Source organism: Ambystoma mexicanum, chromosome 5q (genome assembly GCF_040938575.1).
Source record: "Ambystoma mexicanum isolate Mex_15411 chromosome 5q, UKY_AmexF1_1, whole genome shotgun sequence".
NCBI classification, from domain to species: domain Eukaryota; kingdom Metazoa; phylum Chordata; class Amphibia; order Caudata; family Ambystomatidae; genus Ambystoma; species Ambystoma mexicanum.
The window spans coordinates 1,144,226,531-1,144,249,880 of NC_090933.1; the positions used below are offsets into that span (position 1 = coordinate 1,144,226,531).

The window sequence follows — 23,350 nt, forward strand, 5'->3', positions numbered from 1 at the left end:
TGTGCCAATATTTGGTTCATTAATTTGATTTTAGTCTGAAATAGAACGTTTCTCTACCATTGACTCCTTAACTCTGTTCTCAATGTATGGCACTCATTTTGCAAATCTGCAGACAGTGGTGCACATAAACAGATTCTGCTACTCATTGTGACCCACTGACAGTACTTAGGAAGTGGCTTTCCCAATAGTTGGGAACCATGCTTTCAGATCTGTTGACAGTGACTCTACATGCCTGTTTCGGACCATCTTGCCCAATAAATATCAGCCAGTTACCTATATGAATGCAGGTTAGTGCCACAGCATGTGTTGCTCCATGGCACATATCATTGATATGTCATGTACCTCCCCTGACATTTGACCATCTGGCAATACAGACAGAAATTGCCACCATAAGGCATTAATCAGTACCACCGTGCCTGTCAAAATAGTGTCACACCTATGTGGCAACTACAAACAATGGTGGCAGTAGTGGTGGTGGTGCTGGAGGAAACAAGTCCTTGCTGATGGATGATGCCACTGGTGCAGCAGGCAGAGAGGGCCGAGGTGTTACTGCAGGCTGATAGGGCCGTGGAACTGAGGGCTGCCGATGCTGAAAGGTTATAGACCAGTGACTGGCAGATCTGGCCTAATTACTATCCCCACCTCTGCGTGGTGTGGTGGGGAGTAGTCACAGAAATCTATCCTGCATGCAATACCATTCCGTTCATGCTTCCATTCCATGTGGCTCTATACACTGCTCGACACCAAGGAGCAACCCTTCTTGGTGAAGTTCGATTCACTGCTTTGTTGCCTAACTGACATATGGCAGTAACTTCCTGCCGGCTCACTGATTTTCACTGCAGCAACCTGTAGTGCCCATATGTTCACAATGAGATGGGCAATGTTTGGGTCCAGGTGTCCCCTTTGCCACCTGTCAAGATACACCTGTTATCTACTTGATACAATTGTTGATGTCTCAGCCTCTTCCTCCACCGGAGGCATTTGCTGGGGACCACATCTGTCACTGTCACTTCTTGCTCTTTCCTCTCCTACTCCACCACTACCTTTGACCTTACCTCCTCACCTGGCTTTGAGCAGCCCAACAATTCTGATGGACCCTTTCCCATCACCTCCACAACTCCAATTGTTGGTATAACTGTGCTCTGATTTTGTTGCTGATGACATTCTGACAATGCCAGCAACCTGTTCTGCTTTGAGCTCCACGCTGAGACCCCACAATTGCTGCCCATGATCGTGGAGCTTACCAAAGTTACATGAGTGTATTGTCTTTTAGTAACATACCAAATACTAGTTGTGTAGTCAAATCTTACATTCTTATTAGGTGGGAGAAGATTATATTATATTATATATAATACAGTGTGCCAGCTTTCAGTGGTTAGATCAAACACTAGTTATTAGTAGTTTGTTGTCTTTTAGTTTCCACATCAAATACTAGTTTCAGGAAAAATGCCCTACAATTCTTGGTAGAAATGTCTTGTCTTTTAGTTGCCTTAGCAAATACTAGTTGCAGAGAAAATGTATACTTCTTGGTAGGCAGGAGCTTACATTCAGCAGCTGTAAATCAGTATGCCAGCTGTCAGTGACAAAACACATTCTAGTTATTAGCAGTATGAGTCATAGACCAACTTTCTCCTATCTGCAACATTGTGAATTCAAATGGATTGTGTCTGTGACAACATGTAAAATCTGAGTCTTGGGAATCCTGTATGAAAAAATCTTGAAATATGTGCTTCTTGGTGTTTGATGCAGATCAACACCCAGACAGTCTCCGAGGACCCATTCACCCTGTAGATAATGTGGTGTTTTACCACCTGTGAGCCGCTCATACTACTGAAGCAGCTATATGGGTTTTGTGCACTAGGTGGCTAAGCATCTAAGTAATAACAGAATTAACACATTGTCAGGGAATTGGTGTAGCGATGTGAAGACACATTAAAGTATGTCCGAGATACGTGATCTATATATCGCTGTTTCACTGGTGTTGTTTCACCAAAATTACTGGGGAAGTGGAATAAATGTGTGGCATCCTTTGAACTTTTAATTAGAGAACAGGAAGTCACGTCATTACATCTCAAAATGTAACATCAGGATATTAGGCAGCCTTTGTCATTGGAGAAATAACAGTAAGTACTTAAGAAAACCTATATTATGTTTAAAATAATAAATAAAAATATATGCAGGTTGTGACTGTGAACCCTGGGAACTCTAAAAAGTGCCCATGCACTCATTACATTGACCATCCCTCCCTACATTTCGACAATTCTTAGAAGATTTTAAGCAAATGTAGAAATAGTCATGCGTTCCAGTGATGTGAAGACACACTACCAGTTTACGTCATATTTTGGTACATGTTTTTTTTATTTTTCTAAGGAAATAACCTTTTAGTTACCACAGATGTTGAACACCATAAATACAAAATAAACAAAAAATCTCCTTGCAAAATGTGAAATCTTCAGCTGTTATATAATTAAGTACAGGGTACAGTGCAACAATACAAACTACAGAAAATGGATCCTCTCTTCAATTCTTCAATATGTAGGTCAACATCCACAACTTATACAAGCTATAAAAACATATTTCAATAAAGAACATGAATAACGTAGATTGTTTCCAAAAGCATCTTCATAAAAAAGTGCACTAAAGATAGTGCTGTTAACAATTGCAATATAACAATTTCAGTTCTACTTTTATGGTTGGAAGGTTAACTTTTTCTGGCTCTCCTATGAACAATGGTTTGCAGGAGATTGCAATTTAAAGCAATAACGGAAATTAAATGTTTTAGATTTGCAAGTACCCACTAAAATACATACAATTAGCATCATAACAGAGGTGTGGCAATAAGTGGACCTGTGGAAATCGCATTCCGCAGGTGAAAACACATAAATAATACCTTCATTATAATTGTTCTGCTATGTCTTCAATACAATGGTCTTCCCATTCCCTTATCTCAAAACACACATCTCAACAGCAATAATATGGACACTCACTCAATGCCTCTGTGCCATTATATCAATCTGACAAGAATTAGACAAACTCAGAATATTGCACTTGACCGTAAGTATAGTAATACAGAAGCTGGACTGGGTAATTAACCAACTCATTATATAATTGCGGAGTGTTGGATGGTGAGTTCCAGCATAAAGCATTTGCCCCCAAAGTGGCTTGGGCTGGAGTTAGAATGCCCAGCCTTAAATTGTGCAGAGTGTGCTTGCTGATGGGCGCTACCATTCAACACTTGACACTGAATATGCCGGAGCTAAAATAGGAAAATCACCAAGCAAGTGCATCTCAAGCACTTGCCCCAATTATACTGGGATTGGAGTTAGAATGGTCAGTTAATCTAGCAGCAGGTGTGCAATGCTTGATGGTGGTGTAAGCAAGTGCATCTCAAGCACTTGCCCCAATTATACTGGGATTGGAGTTAGAATGGTCAGTTAATCTAGCAGCAGGTGTGCAATGCTTGATGGTGGTGTAAGCAAGTGCATCTCAAGCACTTGCCCCAATTATACTGGGATTGGAGTTAGAATGGTCAGTTAATCTAGCAGCAGGTGTGCAATGCTTGATGGTGGTGTAAGCAAGTGCATCTCAAGCACTTGCCCCAATTATACTGGGATTGGAGTTAGAATGGTCAGTTAATCTAGCAGCAGGTGTGCAATGCTTGATAGTGGTGTAAGCACGTGCATTATATGTCAACATTAATGCATGGAGGTTTATTTTCAATATTTTCAATATTGGGGCCTTTGGGGAGCTTTGTGGCAAGGGTGAAATGTCATTGTTATTGCAAGGGAAATTGTTGTGTAGAGATTAGCACATGGAAAATATTTTGTGACCTAAAACTTTGGGTCTATGTGATATTTTTGAATATTAAAGCTGCACACAACAAAAGACTGATTTTTTTTGGCCAATTTGGTACCGCCTTTAATATTCGCCAATTAACACTTATCAACCTCCCCAACACCCCTCCCCTCTTAAATCAGCGGATATCACGCCGGAACAACCCCATTAATTCAGCTCCCTCTCCCCCATAACTGTCCCTAAGCCCCCCACTAACACAAACACCAATACATACACCCCTTTTCCCCTGCCCCTGCCCAACACTCTCCAAACACTACCCCCAAAATACACACAGCCACACAAGCAGACAGACACACACACCTTACTTCCAACTTCCCTTGCTCGTCTCGGCCATGCCTGTCAGCCCCTGCATGCACTCCTGTGTGATACGGGCGTGACAGCGTGATTTAGAGAGACCGCTCTGTGCAGTCATAGAGCAGTCTTTCAAAATCGACATTTTCATTGAGTACCAAAACCTCAAGTCAGATATGGAGACCCAACCTAGGGGTTGGGTCTCCATTGGAGCTGCCGTTGCTCGAGCTGAAAGAGGTATTCCTGAATTGGACTTTTTTCTGTGCCCCTTGTGGAGAGTTTCCTAAAGCTATAGGGCCTCATTACACGGTAGGCGGTGAGCCATGGCGCCATTAGCGCCATGGCTCATGCCGGTAAAATACCGGCACCGCCTTGGCGGAAAGGGGATTTACCGCCCCATTCCAAGGTTGGAGGGGCGGTAAATCCCCCTTCCGCCATTGCCCTTCCCCATTCCCATTTCTGCCCCAAAGGGCTCTATGGGAATGGGGAAGGCGCTAATTACGGCACCGCAATTTTGCGGTGCCGTAATTAGCTCCGAGGTCCCTTAGCGGGTTGGTTTTTAACGCCTGCAAAAAGCAGGTGTTAAAGCACCAACCCGCTAAGGGACCTCGTAGTAAGGCGGTAGGGATTTACCGGTACCGGTATGTTACCGGTACCGGTAAATCCCTACCGCCATCCGTGTAATGAGGCCCATAGTCTGAAAATAATTATCTTGTGTATACCTGAACGCTTTTCCGTGAGAGAAATTGCTGAGATCTTTATTCATCCTCCGGACTCGTTCAGTTAAGGTACTCTCTTTAAAGGCTGTCATTTCTGCCAATAAGGTGTCAATTCTTTTTTTGTAAATATCAAGGGGAACCAATTTTTGAATCTCCTCCTCCAGCATTTTGAGGTCGACTAGGATTTTCTCAGTTGTCTCGGATGCAGTATCGATGATCAGAATCACCCAATCCCTACCGCATTTATTGGCGATGTAACTCCACTGTAATATGAAGTTTTTATTGTCTAAGAATAACCTGGGTTCATTTCTAACGACTAGTCCTTGTGGTAAGGTCCCTTTCTTCAGATATTCTAGCATAATTGAGCCGTGTAATTCGGTCCTTATTAGTCGTTTTTTGAGTTGACTAAGTTCATCCCAGTTCATGATGTTACTAGTTGCCTCGGATGACCCACCTAATCCTGATGACACCTGGCCTAGTAGGATCATTGCCTGTCTTCCCTTGTTCCCCTCCCTTGCCTCGTTGCGCCTTGAAACACTTGTGTATAGGCGTGTTATAAATGCCATATCATATCATATCATATCATATGTACAATGAAAGAATAATAAAGATGCAACACATGTACATCAAATGGAAAAAATGGTACATAAATGTTCCAGAGTACATGGATACAATGATAATAAAAATGTGTGCATGTATGTTGCAAAACACAGATGTAAATAGAAAATGAACAAAGAATTGTGAATTAAACCAAAAGTGTACATACCCAAAGTCATGTAACAGGTGGAAGGGAATACAAAAGCTGGAAGAACAGATAAGAACCCAATGGGGGTCATTATGAGGTTGGCGGTAGGGGTTTAACGGGGCCCGTAGAGCTGCCGGCCCCATTAAACCCCTACCGCCGCATTACGAGGTTTGCTCGCGGGACCCGCAAAGGGCGCCTGGCAAAACCAGGCAGCCTTAGCGGGTCCCGCTAGCAGACCAGGAAGCTAACAACTGGCCCATTATTAACGGGCCCGTTGTTAGCTCCCTCTCCATTCCCATTGAGCCCTATGGGGGCTCGAATGGGAATGGGGATTTACCGGGTCGGGGTTCCTCGAATGAGGAATTACCGGGTCCTCCAAGGTTGGAATGGCCCGGTAATTCCTCATTTAAGAAACCCATACCCGGTACCCGGTAAGGGGGTAACCATGCCGCAAATTGCGTCATGGTTACCTCCAAGGGCATAATGACCCCCAATGTCTTGGTTATTCACAAGTAATAGGAATTATTGCATCATTTATTAAATTCTATAAGTTATGTAGAGTCTCATAGTTCACACTGACGAAGGAGTGTATCCCCTACAGCACTGTCTGTCAATAATGCAGATCTAAATGAGCTCAGGTAATTGTCTTGCCGGTGATGGGCGCGCCTGACCTTTTCATATCTACTCAATCATTGCATTAGGGGGCCACGCAGCTAATTTTTATCTGCATTATTGACAGACAGTGCTGTTGGTGACACACTCCTTCGTCAATGTGCACTATGAGACTCTACATAACGAATCACTCTACATATTTGTCCTGAAACCGTTATTTTCTTGTGCAACCATGTGTGCCAATATTTGGTTCATTAATTTGATTTTAGTCTGAAATAGAACGTTTCTCTACCATTGACTCCTTAACTCTGTTCTCAATGTATGGCACTCATTTTGCAAATCTGCAGACAGTGGTGCGCATAAACTGATTCTGCTACTCATTGTGACCCACTCACAGTACTTAGGAAGTGGCTTTCCCAATAGTTGGGAACCATGCTTTCAGATCTGTTGACAGTGACTCTACATGCCTTTTTCGGACCATCTTGCCCAATAAATATCAGCCAGTTACCTATATGAGTGCAGGTTAGTGCCACAGCATGTGTTGCTGCTAGGCACATATCATTGATATGTCATGTACCTCCCCTGACATTTGACCATCTGGCAATACAGACAGAAATTGCCACCATAAGGCATTAATCAGTCCCACTGTGCCTGTCAAAATAGTGTCACACCTATGTGGCAACTACAAACAATGGTGGCAGTAGTGGTGGTGGTGCTGGAGGAAACAAGTCCTTGCTGATGGATGGTGCCACTGGTACAACATGCAGGAAGGGCCGAGGTGTTACTGCAGACTGATAGGGCTGTGGAACTGAGGGCTGACGATGCTGAAGTGTTATAGACCAGTGATTGGCAGATCTGGCCTAATTACTATCCCCACCTCTGCGTGGTGTGGTGGGGAGTAGTCACAGAAATCTATCCTGCATGCAATACCATTCTGTTCATGCTTCCATTCCATGTGGCTCTTTACACTGCTCGACACCAATGAGCAACCCTTCTTGGTGAAGTTCGATTCTCTGCTTTGTTGCCTAACTGACATATGGCAGTAACTTCCTGCCGGCTCACTGATTTTCACTGCAGCAACCTGTAGTGACCCTATGTTCACAATGAGATGGGCAATGTTTGGGCCCAGGTGTCCCCTTTGCCACCTGTCAAGATACACCTGTTATCTACTTGATACAATTGTTGATGTCTCAGCCTCTTCCTCCTCCGGAGGCATTTGCTGGGGACCACATCTGTCACTGTCACTTCTTGCTCTTTCCTCTCCTACTCCACCACTACCTTTGACCTTACCTCCTCACCTGGCTTTGAGCAGCCCAACAACTCTGATGGACCCTTTCCCATCACCTCCACAACTCCAATTGTTGGTATAACTGTGCTCTGATTTTGTTGCTGATGACAGTGTGACAATGCCAGCAACCTGTTCTGCTTTGAGCTCCACGCTGAGACCCCACAATTGCTGCCCATGATCGTGGAGCTTACCAAAGTTACATGAGTGTATTGTCTTTTAGTAACATACCAAATACTAGTTGTGTAGTCAAATCTTACATTCTTATTAGGTGGGAGAAGATTATATTCAGTGGCTATAATAAGTGTGCCAGCTTTCAGTGGTTAGATCAAACACTTGTTATTAGTAGTTTGTTGTCTTTTAGTTTCCACATCAAATACTAGTTTCAGGAAAAATGCCCTACAATTCTTGGTAGAAATGTCTTGTCTTTTAGTTGCCTTAGCAAATACTAGTTGCAGAGAAAATGTATACTTCTTGGTAGGCAGGAGCTTACATTCAGCAGCTGTAAATCAGTATGCCAGCTGTCAGTGACAAAACACATTCTAGTTATTAGCAGTATGAGTCATAGACCAACTTTCTCCTATCTGCAACATTGTGAATTCAAATGGATTGTGTCTGTGACAACATGTAAAATCTGATTCTTGGGAATCCTGTATGAAAAAATCTTGAAATATGTGCTTCTTGGTGTTTGATGCAGATCAACACCCAGACAGTCTCTGAGGACCCATTCACCCTGTAGATAATGTGGTGGTTTACCACCTGTGAGCCGCTCATCACACAACCCAGGTAAGGGCTTCCCTTTCCCGCATATATAACTGAATGTTCAATTTAACACATTGTAACACAATCCATTACGTTTACAGATACACAGATTCAACAGTTAAGGACTATCACCAACATGTATGTAACTCACCCAACAACGAATGTTTACCATTTCTTCTGAAAATGTTTTCTTTTCTTTTACTTTTCCTGATTCTGATTACCTATACTGCAATATGTATTCCCTTTTGTACTGAATCCACACGGAATGTCATATATATTGCACATGTTATCATGTACATATATACCATAATTGCAATGTATGTGCTGTCATTACTTAAAGTTCAGCCTTGAAGAAGGAATCCTTTTCCGAAATGCATTGGCCTATGAGCTAACACTGCTGAGAGTGCATATTGCCTTTTTGAACAATGACTAAATATCTATTTGGGCATTTTTTCTAAAGCACTTATTTACTTAGTTCATAATTTACCAACTAATGAAAGACACATCCGATGAATATTGCAGCTTTTCTATAAGAGCATTCTGGGAGTTCCTGACCTACTGAGTGTTTACACTCAGTATTTTGTTCATGTGAATTTCGATCCCTGTGTCACAAGATCCTCAATACTCCTCCAAACAAACACAACTATACTCGACTGCAGCTTCTGAATACATCAAATCTAATATTTGTATTTGGTTGTGCCCACCTACCTCGCATTAGAGGCTTACCACCATGACCACAAAATGTAATGCAGCAGTGAAACAATCTGAAAAGTGGTGAGAACCAGAAGATCTCAAAACCCTGCTAGGATTGCCTCGCAACAGCTGTGGAGAGAGCAGACCCTCATAATGACCTACCTCAGAAGGCTTTCAGGAAATGGAGGTCTGAGACAGGAGGAGGTTAGTCCTAATACACATGTGCTCAGAGAATGCATGTCAGCCAACATCTGTACTTTGAATGTCCTCCCATGGGTAGAGTGATGTGCATTGTCTTCCTACTCCTACTTATAAGTAACGCAGCATAGGATGGCAGTGCCTAGGAAATCCAGATCCACCATCAATACACAATCCAAAGCAATGCTGGACACGGGCTTTGTCTTCGACAACGTTCTACAACGCAGAAGTGTTGCACAAAAGTGTCACTGCAAGTAGAGGTCTCTGACAGAAGAATTATCTTTCAAAAATATGGATGTTTAATACAGCCACCAGTCTTCTCCGATGTCTAGACCCATTCATATTTATTTTACAAATGGGCGATACACAATAAATGTTATCCTCTAATATGTTGCCGTAACCTTCCTCCCATCTTTAGTGTCCAACCTCACCTCTCAGTATTGTCCTGCCTTGGACCTCTGGGAACAAGTCCGATACTGAAGCAGTTATATGGGTTTTGTGCACTAGGTGGCTTAGCATCTAAGTAATAACAGAATTAACACATTGTCATGGAATTGGTGTAGCGATGTGAAGACACATTAAAGTATGTCCGAGATACGTGATCTATATATCGCTGTTTCACTGGTGTTGTTTCACCAAAATTACTGGGGAAGTGGAATAGATGTGTGGCATCCTTTGAACTTTTAATTACAGAACAGGAAGTCACGTCATTACATCTCAAAATGTAACATCAGGATAATACGCAGCCTTTGTCATTGGAGAAATCACAGTAAGTGCTTAAGAAAACCTATATTATGTTTAAAATAATAAATAGAAATATATGCAGGTTGTGACTGTGAACCCTGGGAACTTTAAAAAGTGCCCATGCACTCATTACATTGACCATCCCTCCCTACATTTCGACAATTCTTAGAAGATTTTAAACAAATGTAGAAATAGTCATGCGTTCCAGTGATGTGAAGACACACTACCAGTTTACGTCATATTTTGGTACGTTTTTTTTATTTTTCTAAGGAAATAACCTTTTACCACAGATGTTGAACACCATAAATACAAAATAAACAAAAAATCTCCTTGCAAAATTTTAAATCTTCAGCTGTTATATCATTAAGTACAGGGTACAGTGCAACAATACAAACTACAGAAAATGCATCCTCTCTTCAATTCTTCAATATGTAGGTCAACATCCACAACTTATACAAGCTATAAAAACATATTTCAATAAAGAACATGAATAACGCAGATTGTTTCCAAAAGCATCTTCATAAAAAGTGCACTAAAGATAGTGCTGTTGACAATTGCAATATAACAATTTCATTTCTACTTTTATGGTTGGAAGGTTACCTTTTTCTGGATCTCCTATGAACAATGGTTTGCAGGAGATTGCAATTTAAAGCAATAGCCGAAATTAAATGTTTTAGATTTGCAAGTACCCACTAAAATACATACAATTAGCATCATAACAGAGGTGTGGCAATAAGTGGACCAGTGGAAATCGCATTCCGCAGGTGAAAACACATAAATAATACCTTCATTACAATTGCTCTGCTATGTCTTCAATACAATGGTCTTCCCATTCCCTTATCTCAAAACACACATCTCAACAGCAATAATGTGGACACTCACTCAATGCCTCTGTGCCATTATATCAATCTGACAAGAATTAGACAAACTCAGAATATTGCACTTGACCGTAAGTATAGTAATACAGAAGCTGGACTGGGTAATTAACCAACTCATTATCTAATTGCGGAGTGTTGGATGGTGAGTTCCAGCATAAAGCATTTGCCCCCAAAGTGGCTTGGGCTGGAGTTAGTATGCCCAGCCTTAAATTGTGCGGAGTGTGCTTGCTGATGGGCTCTACCATTCAACACTTGACACCGAATATGCCGGAGTTAAAATAGGAAAAATCACCAGCCAAGTGCATCTCAAGCACTTGCTCCAATTATACTAGGATTGGAGTTAGAATGGTCAGTTAATCTAGCAGCAGGTGTGCAATGCTTGATGGTGGTGTAAGCAAGTGCATCTCAAGCGCTTGCCCCAATTATACAGGGATTGGAGTTAGAATGGTCAGTTAATCTAGCAGCAGGTGTGCAATGCTTGATGGTGGTGTAAGCAAGTGCATCTCAAGCACTTGCCCCAATTATACTAGGATTAGGTTTAGAATGGTCAGTTAATCTAGCAGCAGGTGTGCAATGCTTGATGGTGGTGTAAGCAAGTGCATTATTTGTCAACATTAATGCGTGGAGGTTTATTCTCAATATTTTCAATATTGGGGCCTTTGGGGAGCTTTGTGGCAAGGGTGAAATGTCATTGTTATTGCAAGGGAAATTGTTGTGTAGAGATTAGCACATGGAAAATATTTTGTGACCTAAAACTTTGGTTCTATGTGATATTTTTGAATATTAAAGGCTGCACACAACAAAGACTGATTTTCTCTGGCCAATTTGGTACCGCCTTTAATATTCGCCAATTAACACTTATCAACCTCCCCAACACCCCTCCCCTCTCAAATCAGCGGATATCACACCGGAACAACCCCATTAATTCAGCTCGCTCTCCCCCATAACTGTCCCTAAGCCCCCCACTAACACAAACACCAATACATACACCCCTTTTCCCCTGCCCCTGCCCAACACTCTCCAAACACTACCCCCAAAATACACAAAGCCACACAAACAGACAGACACACACACCTTACTTCCATCTTCCTTTGCTCGTCTTGGCCGTGCCTGTCAGTCCCTGCATGCACTCCTGTGTTACAGGGGCGTGACAGCCTGATTTAGAAAGACCGCTCTGTGCAGTCATAGAGCAGTCTTTCAAAATCGGGCTTTGAAAATGTTGTTTCTTTTAAAACAACATTTTCACTTAGTACCAACAGCTCAAGTCAGATATGAACAGATGGCATACCCATATTTTAATTATTTTTTCCATATTGTGATTTCACTGCTGACATGCATTTTCACTTTCCTGGATACTTAACGCTAAACTCATATTGAACTAACTGAAGTAATTGCCTCCCCTTGGCAAAGATAGAGATGTTGACTCCAGCACTTTGGATGGCATAGCTGCCAGCTTCCCCATATGATGTGAGCCTCCTTCTTTCCATCTTGCCTTTTTAGCCACAAGCACTGTGCATGCTAGGAATTGTCGGACTGCTTTCGAAGTTATTAGTTGGGGCTTCAGATCTCACCAAGCAGGGACTGTTCCCCAAAAAGCATGAACTAGATGAATGTGATCCTTGTGACATGGTGCCAGTTGACACCCATGTCAAGGACACAGTTAAACTGATTCAGTACATGTCTGCTGCTGAGCTGATAGCGGTATCATGCAATATTTCTCCTAATCCTCTATATGCTCACTTAAAACCTGATCACATTGATTAACTGTTTTGGGTGATTGCACAGGAAGGTGCCAGTATCATTTCTCTCTCAATGGCATAACACCAATAACCCTGGACTCTGGTATCTGAGTGCTACACGCCGTCAGCATTATGATGACCGCAATAGACTCAGATTCTGCAATCTGGAAACTGTCAGCATTACAATAACCTCAATGAGCGTAGACTCTGATATTCGAGTGCATTGTTCTGTCAGCATTACAATGATACTAATAAACTCAGACTCAGATATCTGGGTGCTGAAACCTTTCAAAATTGAGACGATACTAACCAAATCAGACTGCGACACCTGAGTGCTGTAATCTCTTACTAATAGAATGATATCAATTACCTTAGACACTGATATCTGAGCAATGGAATTTGTCAGCATTAAAATGATATAAAAAAACGAAAACTCTGATATCTGAGTGGTGTAATCTGTCTGACGATGAAAGCAAACTCAAAAGGTTATGCAAATCAGTGCTGGAAATGGTAAATATAACAATGGTACCAATACATTCAGACTCTGACATATGAGTCATGGAATGTGCCAACATCATGATGATACAGAACAAGAGAGAGAACCAGAAGAACCCAATCTGATTCGTGGTGCGCTCACTCACTGCCCTCCTCATGGAGTTGCTTCTAAAAAGTTGATTAATATCAGTATTAGTACATTGAGAATCAGAAACACAACTTGTGTGTATATCCTGAAGAAGCCACTTCTCCAAACTTTAATGTCGAGGCACGAAGGTTGCCTGACTGTTCAGTGCCATAACTAGTCTATTCCAATGCATTTCGGAGAAGGTCCCTCGTCAGGGCTTCAAGGCACTGAATCTTGTTTGTCACTCTGTGTGAGTGTGGCCAATGTTCCTGGGAGCGCCAAGCACCTTAGAGGTTAATGTGAGCTCGAATGCAGCTCTTAACTCCCAGTGTGTGGATGCAGATTGTGTTGCTTGGAAGACACAGAGTGACAAACAATCTAAATAATGTAAATGGTTGCCGTAGCATCCTGCATGCTGTACTATGCTTATGGAATGCCAAGCGGAACATAGAACCTGGGGTCCCTACATTCTAGGCGTGACCGTGGGTGGGGACTTCAGGACGGAAGCTTATACTGGATGGATGTAAATTGCCAGCTCTCCTGCTTATCACCTATAGTTGTAACCTGAAACCAATAAAGTACATTCTTTTTGTACTCACCTAGTCCTGCGTGGTTTCTGCTTCCTTCCTGCCTTTCCTGAGACCCACGGCACTAGAGTTACTTTCAAAGAAAAGGAGCGACTGCAAAAGCCACTACGGTCTATATTTATTTGATTACATTTATTTCTTTATTCACATTATGACTGCACAACGCAGTAAAAATAGCAGCAATATACAACCTAGGGACTATTTGGACAAACGTGATCCTCTTGTTGGATGACTGACACCTAACACACGACCAGTTGGCTAGGATGATGACATCAATTTCTAGTTTATGTGCTAGATATAATTTCTCCAATTGCCATTGGAAATAATCAAAAAGGGTCATCACCACCAAACAGCTTCAAGAGTAAAATAAAACAACACCATCAAACATAGCCGAAAGAGAAAGGGCTCAAAAAAACGGCTTTAAGAAGAAGAGTATATTTTCACAGCTGGCTGCAAGTTGAAAGTGACACCCCCAAACCTGACTCTAAGAGCAAGGGCCACACCACCACTACCTAAGTTGACTGAGGTAATTGCAGTAGCACAGATCCCTTCTCTGCTAGCGGGACATTGCGAACACCTTCGCTTCTACATGAAATCTCAAATTACAGATGGAAGGTCGACAAGTTTGAAGAAAATACTCAATTTAGGTATTTTTGTAAAATATGATCGCAACTGGTTGGTACCACACAATTGTGCTCGAGATAGTTAATGTAGTTCTAAATGTTGTAAGGTAATCAGCTCGACACATTGGCCTCTGAATGAATTGTCAACCTAACACCCAAAGCATGACAATGTTGTGTGGCACATAAGAAAATAGCTTACTGGGTGTGGTCTGTGAACAGCCACTCAGGCAGCAAGATATGTTGATGTGTGTTTGTGTGTGCACAGCAGGTATCGCTTCCTTTTCTTCCTCGTGCAGTCTGCATCTTTCTTCTCTCTTTAATCTTTCTGAAGTAGCTTCGTCCCTTGATCGCTCTTCCATCCTCAACTCGCTCTTGGCAGCCCTTCCTAGGGGCTGCACTTAACAGACAACTGAGTTTGTAGTGTGTCCACAATAAGCAAATAATAAAACATAATTTTCTCTCCCTTCTTTCCCTCTTTTAGTTGTATTTCTGCTTCTATTTCTTTTTGTTCCCGTGCATAGGTTCAAAGCAGTTTGGAATTAGCTGATACAACAGTTAAATAAGCCTGGTTTTTGCTCCTCAATATTCTTCATCTCTCGTTCTTCTCCACTCCATTCCTCTCCAGCTCCTCCTGCCCCTATTCTGTACCGACACAATGTGTAAAGCACCCATAATATTAGTATTACATCATTTTTACAGCACAATGTTCACCATTACGTTGGTCTCATGTTACAGAGCCAAATGCAGAGAGAGCGGATGGATGGACAGGTATCGGTTCCTGGATCAAATTCAAAATAGGAGGTATTTTTCTAGGATTTTGGAACAAGAAGGGCAACACTTTTGGGCCGAGGGGGATCAATGGAAAGTTATCCTTTTAGGATGGTGTACAAATAAAGTAGGGGGTTATGCACGTGGATTTGGATGTGGCATAAAGAGCTCATAGGTTTAAAGAGGGAGGTGGGCAAGGTGTAAGAGAGACCAGTGTTGGTAGAAGAGATGAGAGAAATGGTAATGTTCGGGTTTGGGGTTAAGACACAAATAGAAGGATGCATGTTGGAGAAGGAGTACAGGATGCATTAGATAGGAAAGTAAGGGTACTTAGTTGAGTGGTGGAGATATCAAGGTGGTTTTGTAGAATCTCGGTAATGAAGAGACACTAAAATTCATTGCAGAATGAAGCAGTGGAGAGAAGATGGGAAGTGGCCCTTAACTCTGGCATAAGCACTGTACAAGCAAGTTATATGACATAACCATTGTAAGCTACCAAAATGACAAAGGTTAGAGCAGCACACATATTTTTTAAAGGGATTGTGGTCCGGTTTTGACTAAAATGGCACATCAGGTACACATCTCGGGGGGATAGCTCAGTGGCAACGTGCTCGCCTTGGAAGGAAGACGACACAGAGCCCCACAGGTTCGATCCCCCGGTCCGCGCTTAGAAACCTCTGGGTATTAAGCGTGTTATAAATAACCTATCATATCATATCATATCACATATGATGAGCAAACCTAATAGCTGAGTCACAAATGCAATCTCACACGGCCAGTAAATTGGGCCCTGTGGATGCAGGCATATGCTGCATTCCTGATTGGCCTATTGGAAAAGGACATATGAAGGCTATGCCAACGACAGTAGGCAATATGTTAGAAATATTTCAGATATGACGTACATGCCTATAAGGGAAAACTAACTTATTGTCACATGTTGCTTTGGTGCTCTTTTTTCCCTGTACGCTTTCCAATTCACTACAAGTGCCCTGCCCATTCTGTAAACCTATCCTTGTGCCCAAACTGTTTGGAGTGTGACAGGAGGCAGAGTGCTAGAATCAGACCAATAGATAACAAAGCCACAGAAAATATAAGATGTTCCCACCACATAGAAACCTTACATATCAACTGACTGCAATTCTGAGGTAATCCGTGAAGATTTGCCATAGTTAAAGCTGCAACCCCTGTTTGCTACATTTTTGGCATTGCTTGCAGAAAGCATAAAGTGTACAGCACAGATATAGTCATCGCAGACAATAACACTTTTTTAGATGAACAAGATATGTTAGCAAATGTTGGCACACGCAGAGAAGCCCTCTTGTCCCCATACCACTCTCATTTTACTGTTAAATCCCGCCTACCGAGCAGCAAGAGACTATGGTTTACAAAAGGGAGAGAGGATTATTAATCTAGAATAAAAAAATAGCTTTCTGGCATATTTCTTCTGAAAATAATTTACAGTGACCTCAGCAGACCGGTAGCTCATCCCTCCAAGTCCTCAAAAACCCAATGCAAAGTGCATGTTCCAATGTATTGTTTTTCCTTCATTCTCTTAGGAACAGCGCTGGAAACTTCCTGGATTCGTTCCCTTTTGAGGGACTTTCCTTGCGTGGCGTGTTCATTATGACGATGGCTCATGTGTGCGAGATAGCCATTTCCTCGTTGGGTCCAGGCTTTATTTCATGCCGCATGGTGTGGTCACTGAACGGGCCAATCTGAGAACATATTGGAGAAACCCTTCTCAGTTGATGTCATTCTTTTCAGTCTATCGTTATGATCGAGGTCCTCCTGCTTCGTGGAGCTTTTGGAAGCCTCTCAACAGCTTGTCCTTGAGCCACTTGCAAACAAAGGAATGTGTCCAGCACTCACATTAATGAATATCTAGAGTCAGGGTGTCTTGGCTGCTCCCTTATACTACCTGGGTCATCTGCCCGTGAAAAAATTGATTTTGTTTATAGAACTTAGGTTTTCTGTGATATTTGCCTGAAAATCTGCATCATGGACTCCAGACTTTCGAAAACCGCTTGGCTTAGTGGTGTTTTCGAAGTAGTGATGCCAGTTTCCATTGGCGTCTGCACCAAATCCATAAACGTCAACCTGTCAATAAAGAAAAAACAGGATGGATTTCCATTCAAGACAGAAAGCTGCACAATGAATCCGAGGCAATATCTGAAGCAGAGCCTATGGCCCGCCCACCTTATGAAAGGCCAATAGAAATTCAACACTCATACCTTAAGCCGGACTGATAGGCAATGACCAACACCAACACCAACCAACTGCTTTCTTCTCAAGAATCATTGACTGATGTTAAAAAGGAATTACAACTAATCGGGCCACTTTGGAGAAAAATCAAACTCTTCCGGGGGCTCACAATGTCCTAGGAGCCAACCAGATAGAAAAGTCTACATTCTGAAAGTGTAGCAAAAAATGGGGGACAGCAGCATAGCTCAGGGGCAACAAATGTGTTTGAAAGCAAGACAAGGGAAAGCAAGACAGGGTTGAATTCCAGTCATGCGCTTATAGATTGTCCTCCATTATTCAGTGCTTTATCAAAGATGAATTAAAAAAGTACAAGCCATCCCTCTCAATATCGCTACTACCAAGCTCTGAGAATGTGTACCAAACCCGTTAGAGATCTGTTTGGCAATCCGAAAGCTGAATAAAGTCTGTTTAGTACAAAGTTGCGTACATTCCTTTCTATACACTGACAATCTCATATTAAGACACGCTAGCTGAATATCCCTGTATAGAATGTTAACATCCTACCATCATAACCATCAAACGTTGGCAATCACCAACATGCTTTTATAATGCACCACCCCAATACCTATACAGGTACAATGCATTTTAAAGTATTGTATGCAACTTCACAAAAAGGGCAAATAAAATAAAATATTCAGAATTAAAGTGAGTTAGCTTTGACTAGAGAGCACTTCTGAAGAGGGAAATTGCCTGGGTCTGGACATGACGGCAAATTCAAATCTTTACAATAAAAGATACGAATGAATTACTGCTGCGGTCAAACTCAACTCCAACCACGGATCATCCCTCTCCAGGAATCTCTAAATCCGGGGACAATCGGGCTTCATTACAAGCTGGGCGGTGAAGCCAACATTAGCAGTAATGCTGCAGTAAGGGAGCAGAGACCCATCCATGCAGGTATGTTGCTTGCCTACATATGTTGTCTTAAGAACTAATACATGCAGTGTTTTGGATCACAATATATTTAAAGGAAACACTAGGTGCACTCAAGCTAGCAGCTTTAATGAATCCTTTAAAAGACAAGTGAGGAAACTCGAGACCGAATGGCTGAAAAAATCCTACTCAGGCCAATTTACTGTCATACAAACAAGCCAGAAAAAACAACTTAAAATCATCTTCAACGTTAATAAATCTTTTCTCTCTCTCAGAATACTGTTCCCCATCAACACATCCAAACAAAGTTGACACACTATTTCCTCTTTACGTCATTGTCCTGCATTCATAATAAGACCATCTCACTCCCAGAATCTTTGCAACTAACTAAAATTCCTATGCAATACAATAAAGAGAATTGTGACAGAGATCTCTTCTCCCAGCAATAGCAACTCTGTGATCCAGGTGCCTAGGCTTTCTCCTTCAAGACCATAACCACCAGAGATGGCCTGCTGCTAAAGGCTCACACCTGCCAGTGAATCTAATGACATGTTTCCAGCTGCACTGGCTGTTCTCATCAATCCCGTAACCATCTTCATTAAACCAAGGATCAGTTCCTGATACACTGAAGAGCTCTTTCATCACACTTCCAAAAAACCTCATCGGAATATGCTCATGCTCTCAAACTATCGACCCCCGCTGGCCTCTCTTGGATCACTAAGATCATTACTAAACAATTGCAGGCCCATGTGAAATGCAACATGCTCCTGGTCAACCACCAGCCCGGGTTCATTCCCAAACACAGCACAGAACATACGCTGCTTGATGCCCGGAATGACATATTACTTTGTTCTGTTTAAATATTGACTTTCATCTCAATCAGCCCAGTTTGCTTCCTGGAATGGTTGAAACAGATCACTGTTGCCTTAAGATTCAACCATGTGATGGTCCCAAAGTTTCCTGACAAATCACTGACAAAAAAATCAGACCTGGTCACCTTGATTCTCCTTCCTTACCTGCCCCTTCTGGTGTTCCTCAGGGCTCCTCCTTTACCCTCTACTTTTCAACATATAACCCCAGTAATGCTCCCATGCAGCCACCACATCAAGTTCCACCAATATGCTTATGACACATAAATCCATCTTCACATTAGGAATGCTGAATGACTCTAAACATGTCTCCAAAGCCATTGAGGCTCTCAAAGATGGGATGCACTCCAAGAACCTGAAATTTAATGTTGAGAAAATTGAAATTATCCTTCTTGGCCACAGACACCTTCTAAAGTGGAACCTGGCCTCCTTCACACAAATCTGCATTTTCCGTTCAAAAATCTAAATTTGCCACTAAAGTCAAAACTCTCAGTGTCCACTGGTGTGTAGGCCTCGGTTTGAAATATCAAACTGGTGCTGTGCTCATTACATACCTTTTCCACCTTAGGACACTAGAGAAAAGCCTGTATTTTACTCCCCAAAGACCATCATGCCACTGTGGTCAGATCCCTCATACCCTCCCACCTTGTCCACGCCAGTTCACTGCATGACAACTTCTCTCACTTTCAAACCCAAAGACTCCAGTCTGTTCAAAATGCTGTTTTTCATCTCATAGCAAAATATCTGCTTATATCCCCTTTCCTCAAGGAACTTCATCGTCAACCTGTAAAGAAGATCATAATTTTCAAAATATTTTGTCTAAACTATAAGTGCATTCACAATTCAGCCCCATCATATTTTAAGACTGAATCCAACCATACATACCTCACATCCCATGAAAATTCCTGAATTCAGCTGAACATCTCCTGAAAGCATTGACCTCCAAGCACTCCAGTAGAGTGGACATATGATTTTCAGTTGCCGCCCCTAAGCCCCTGGATAAGATTCTATCTCCAGATTCACCAGACAAACTCCATCTTTCTTTTCAGGAAAATGCTGAAAACCTGATTCTTTTCCCCTTCATAAATATTGAACAGCTTACTTCTGCTAGCCCGTCTTCCTTACCTCTCAATATGCTGCATATTAATACGTTTAGCCACCCTATTCTAGTTGTGATTGTTTTGACCCCTTCATTTTCCTAAATCCATTGCCACACCTGATCTAAAAATGTATTTTGTGGTCTACCCTATACAATCAATTATGAATAAATAAATAAAAATCCATACCATCTTGTATAGCCTTGAAAATGAAGCACTCTGCTTTTCCACAAACACTCCACACATTCCAAGCAGCTGGCACAGTGACCTATGAAAATCATGTTTCTACCCCTTTTTTCAACTAAAGCAAACATAACATATTTTGGTATTGGTATCTACCTTCTGCACCCTGGAATCTGTTTTAGATGAACGTACTGTGCACAGACTCGAAGTATGCTTTGGCTTTGGGAAGTGTGTTTTATGTACATATGACCAAATAAATTCGCTAAAACAGGCTGTCTCACATAAGACTTTGCCCTTGTGTGTGTGTTAATACAGTAATTCTTGGTGAATGTGTATATAGAAATCAACATTGCTGTTTACAATCTATATGGGCGCGATATACATATAAATAAAATATCATATCATATAATCTGGGGTCTAGTGGTTCCTTGCCAAAAATTTCCCTGTTACCATGTTCTTTGGGGGACATGGCAACTGTTTGCCTGCTAGAGTATGCACTTTTCAATGCACTGCACAATCCATCTAGCAATGATAAATTCAACAAATAATTGGCTCCTCTTTTATATATCCTTTGTTATGTGGATATTACACAGTATTCTGCTGGTAAATCTGGAGTGTATAGTGCCCTTTCAGCATTTTACTGTACTTTCTTGAAGAGCACTGGTAAAATCGATTGTTTGGTTGACGTGGTATTTTCATATACACTTTGTTGAAAGCCTGATGTATTCTGGAGTTTACATTGTCCTTGTCATCACAGACAAGGCTGGCAGCTCACACATTATCTAAATTGAAGTGATTGTGACGAATAAAGACAACATGAAATTGTATTGCTCTATTGAGCACATCTGTAGTGGTTTGAAAGGTGGTCCATGAGTCTATGTAGGATTACTTTTCATCCCATGTTGATGCTAGTCTGCACATTGGTGGGTATGGGTGCTTCAACCCTTCTATTAATGCCTTCATCATGTGATATTGTGCTGAGACTTGGTGTGAGCATTGCTTGATGAAAATCTACCTGGAATGAGTTGCATACCAATACTGATTGTATCAAATATTTAACAATATATGTTGCTGTACTTTGTAGTGGATTGATCTGGTCTTGAGTACATTACATGGTGTATCATTTCCACTTAGGGAAGTGTCATGATCTGCATTTGGCATTCGTTCTGCCTATTGTACTTCTATGCACTTTGCTGGAAAAGCCAGATTTCCAAATTCTATAACCTCAGGAGCCAGGCTGCTAAGTGGAGAGAGATTTTATTGAGGTGTGGTCTTGCATCAGTAAATGCAGACATGGGTCTAGTTTGATGGATTTTGCAATTTCATGTTTTGAAGATGAGTATGCCAAACTTCTTTTGCCCAAGTTGCTCTTCCTTTTTTGTATGGCCTAATGTATCAGTGGTGCGCAGGTACATATCGCTGAACTCATTATCCATATGGCATTGCCTAGTGACCCTTGGTGTGGGTAGTTGGAGATGAAGTGCAAGCATTTTGCATTCCCCCTTTTTGTTAATAAGATCAATGCCTGGAGTTCCCCAAATGGTGAATGGTTTTTCGACCATTCCCACTGAGGACTCTGCTTGGCTTGCTCGCAGATGCCAGACATTTGTCAATCCATGGTGCTATTAGGGTGTTGTTTTTTTGCAGCCACTAGTGTTACACTGTTTGAGCAATATGCAATAGCATGTGGGAGTGTGCTCTGCCCTGCTTGTTGACATCACAGTTGTGTTGTCTGTTTTACCACCTCATGTTTTCACTTGATCTGTGTTTGAAAACCATTATTGCTATGAAAACCATCTGTACTTCTAGATGTTTTCTTGTCTGGGTCTAGATGTTCTCCAGACCATGAGAGTGAAACATCTGATGCGAGGGTCATTTGCGGGCTGTGGCTGTAAATGTTTGTCCCTTCTTAAGATTTTGTGTGTCCCTCCAATTTAGCGACTTTGCTGTTTACCATCACCACCACTCGATTCTCCCAGCCACCATTGCATTTGACCAATACACATACAATCACTTTTGTATTGGCCTCATGTATAAGAATGCATGTAGAACCGAGTGTGTACATAATAATGATATATTTTCCTCTTAGATTCTTTGCATACCTCAATGTCAGAGAATTTGAGAAGATTTTGCTGGTAAAGGCAAACTGATATTGTAATGGTTTGTATTGTGTCCTCTGAATGGAAGATGATTGCCTGCCAGATATTTAAACATATATAATGTGATCAGACTGGGCACTAGGGTATATTTATAGACATTGATAGTGAAGCTGAAATAGTGCCTGGCTAATAGTTAGGCTGTTGATGACCTTCAGCATGAGATTTGCACTCCCTTTTTAGCTTTTTGGATTCCCCTGTTATTATTATAGGACTTTGATGCAATAGCTCCAAGCAGCCTGTTTAATTTGCTTTTTAGGCCTACTTCAGCATGTCATATGCCTGTGGTTGAGTTTCCCCTTGAACACCTGCCCCACTGCGCAATGCATAATGTTTAACCTCTAATTCAGCAGCTGCTTGTCTGGCTGCCATTTCTGCTGTTCCTAGGCTGGACTTAATTAGCATATTTGACACTAGTGTTCCCTCTTGCCGGATTCCTTATTCTTGTTGTAGAAGCTCTTTCAGGAATTGTTTCAGAATGGGTTCTAATTCATCCCATGTTGCCATTTGCTATCATGCAAGTGGTACCACTGATGCTACTGCAGTACATCCATGTCACTTCAATGTAGTAGTCCTAAGGTGACCTCATATCAGAACAGGATGTATTGGTTATAAATGCCATTTCTTTTCTACATGTGCATATGTATTCCTCACAGTTGCATGTGTCTGCATGCTTTATAGCCACTTCTTTTTTATTTGACGGGAAAGATTTAGGGTATCCTCCTTTGCTCATCTAGGAGCTCTTTTAAGAAATCATCTTCTTCTTCATCTATTGGGAGACTGAGGCCA

At 41.7% G+C, this 23,350-nt stretch overlaps 1 protein-coding gene across 1 annotated transcript in view; it reads right to left on the reverse strand.

Moving 5' to 3' along the window:
* Positions 1-10,140: 10,140 nt before the first annotated feature.
* Positions 10,141-23,350, reverse strand: part of LOC138497932 (CMP-N-acetylneuraminate-beta-galactosamide-alpha-2,3-sialyltransferase 1-like) — an 86,814-nt gene continuing 73,604 nt past the window's right edge. The window contains exon 7 of the mRNA XM_069621666.1: positions 10,141-17,218. Coding sequence (XP_069477767.1) covers positions 17,045-17,218 — 174 coding nt within the window. The 3' untranslated portion in view covers positions 10,141-17,044. The remainder of the gene's footprint in view (positions 17,219-23,350) is intronic.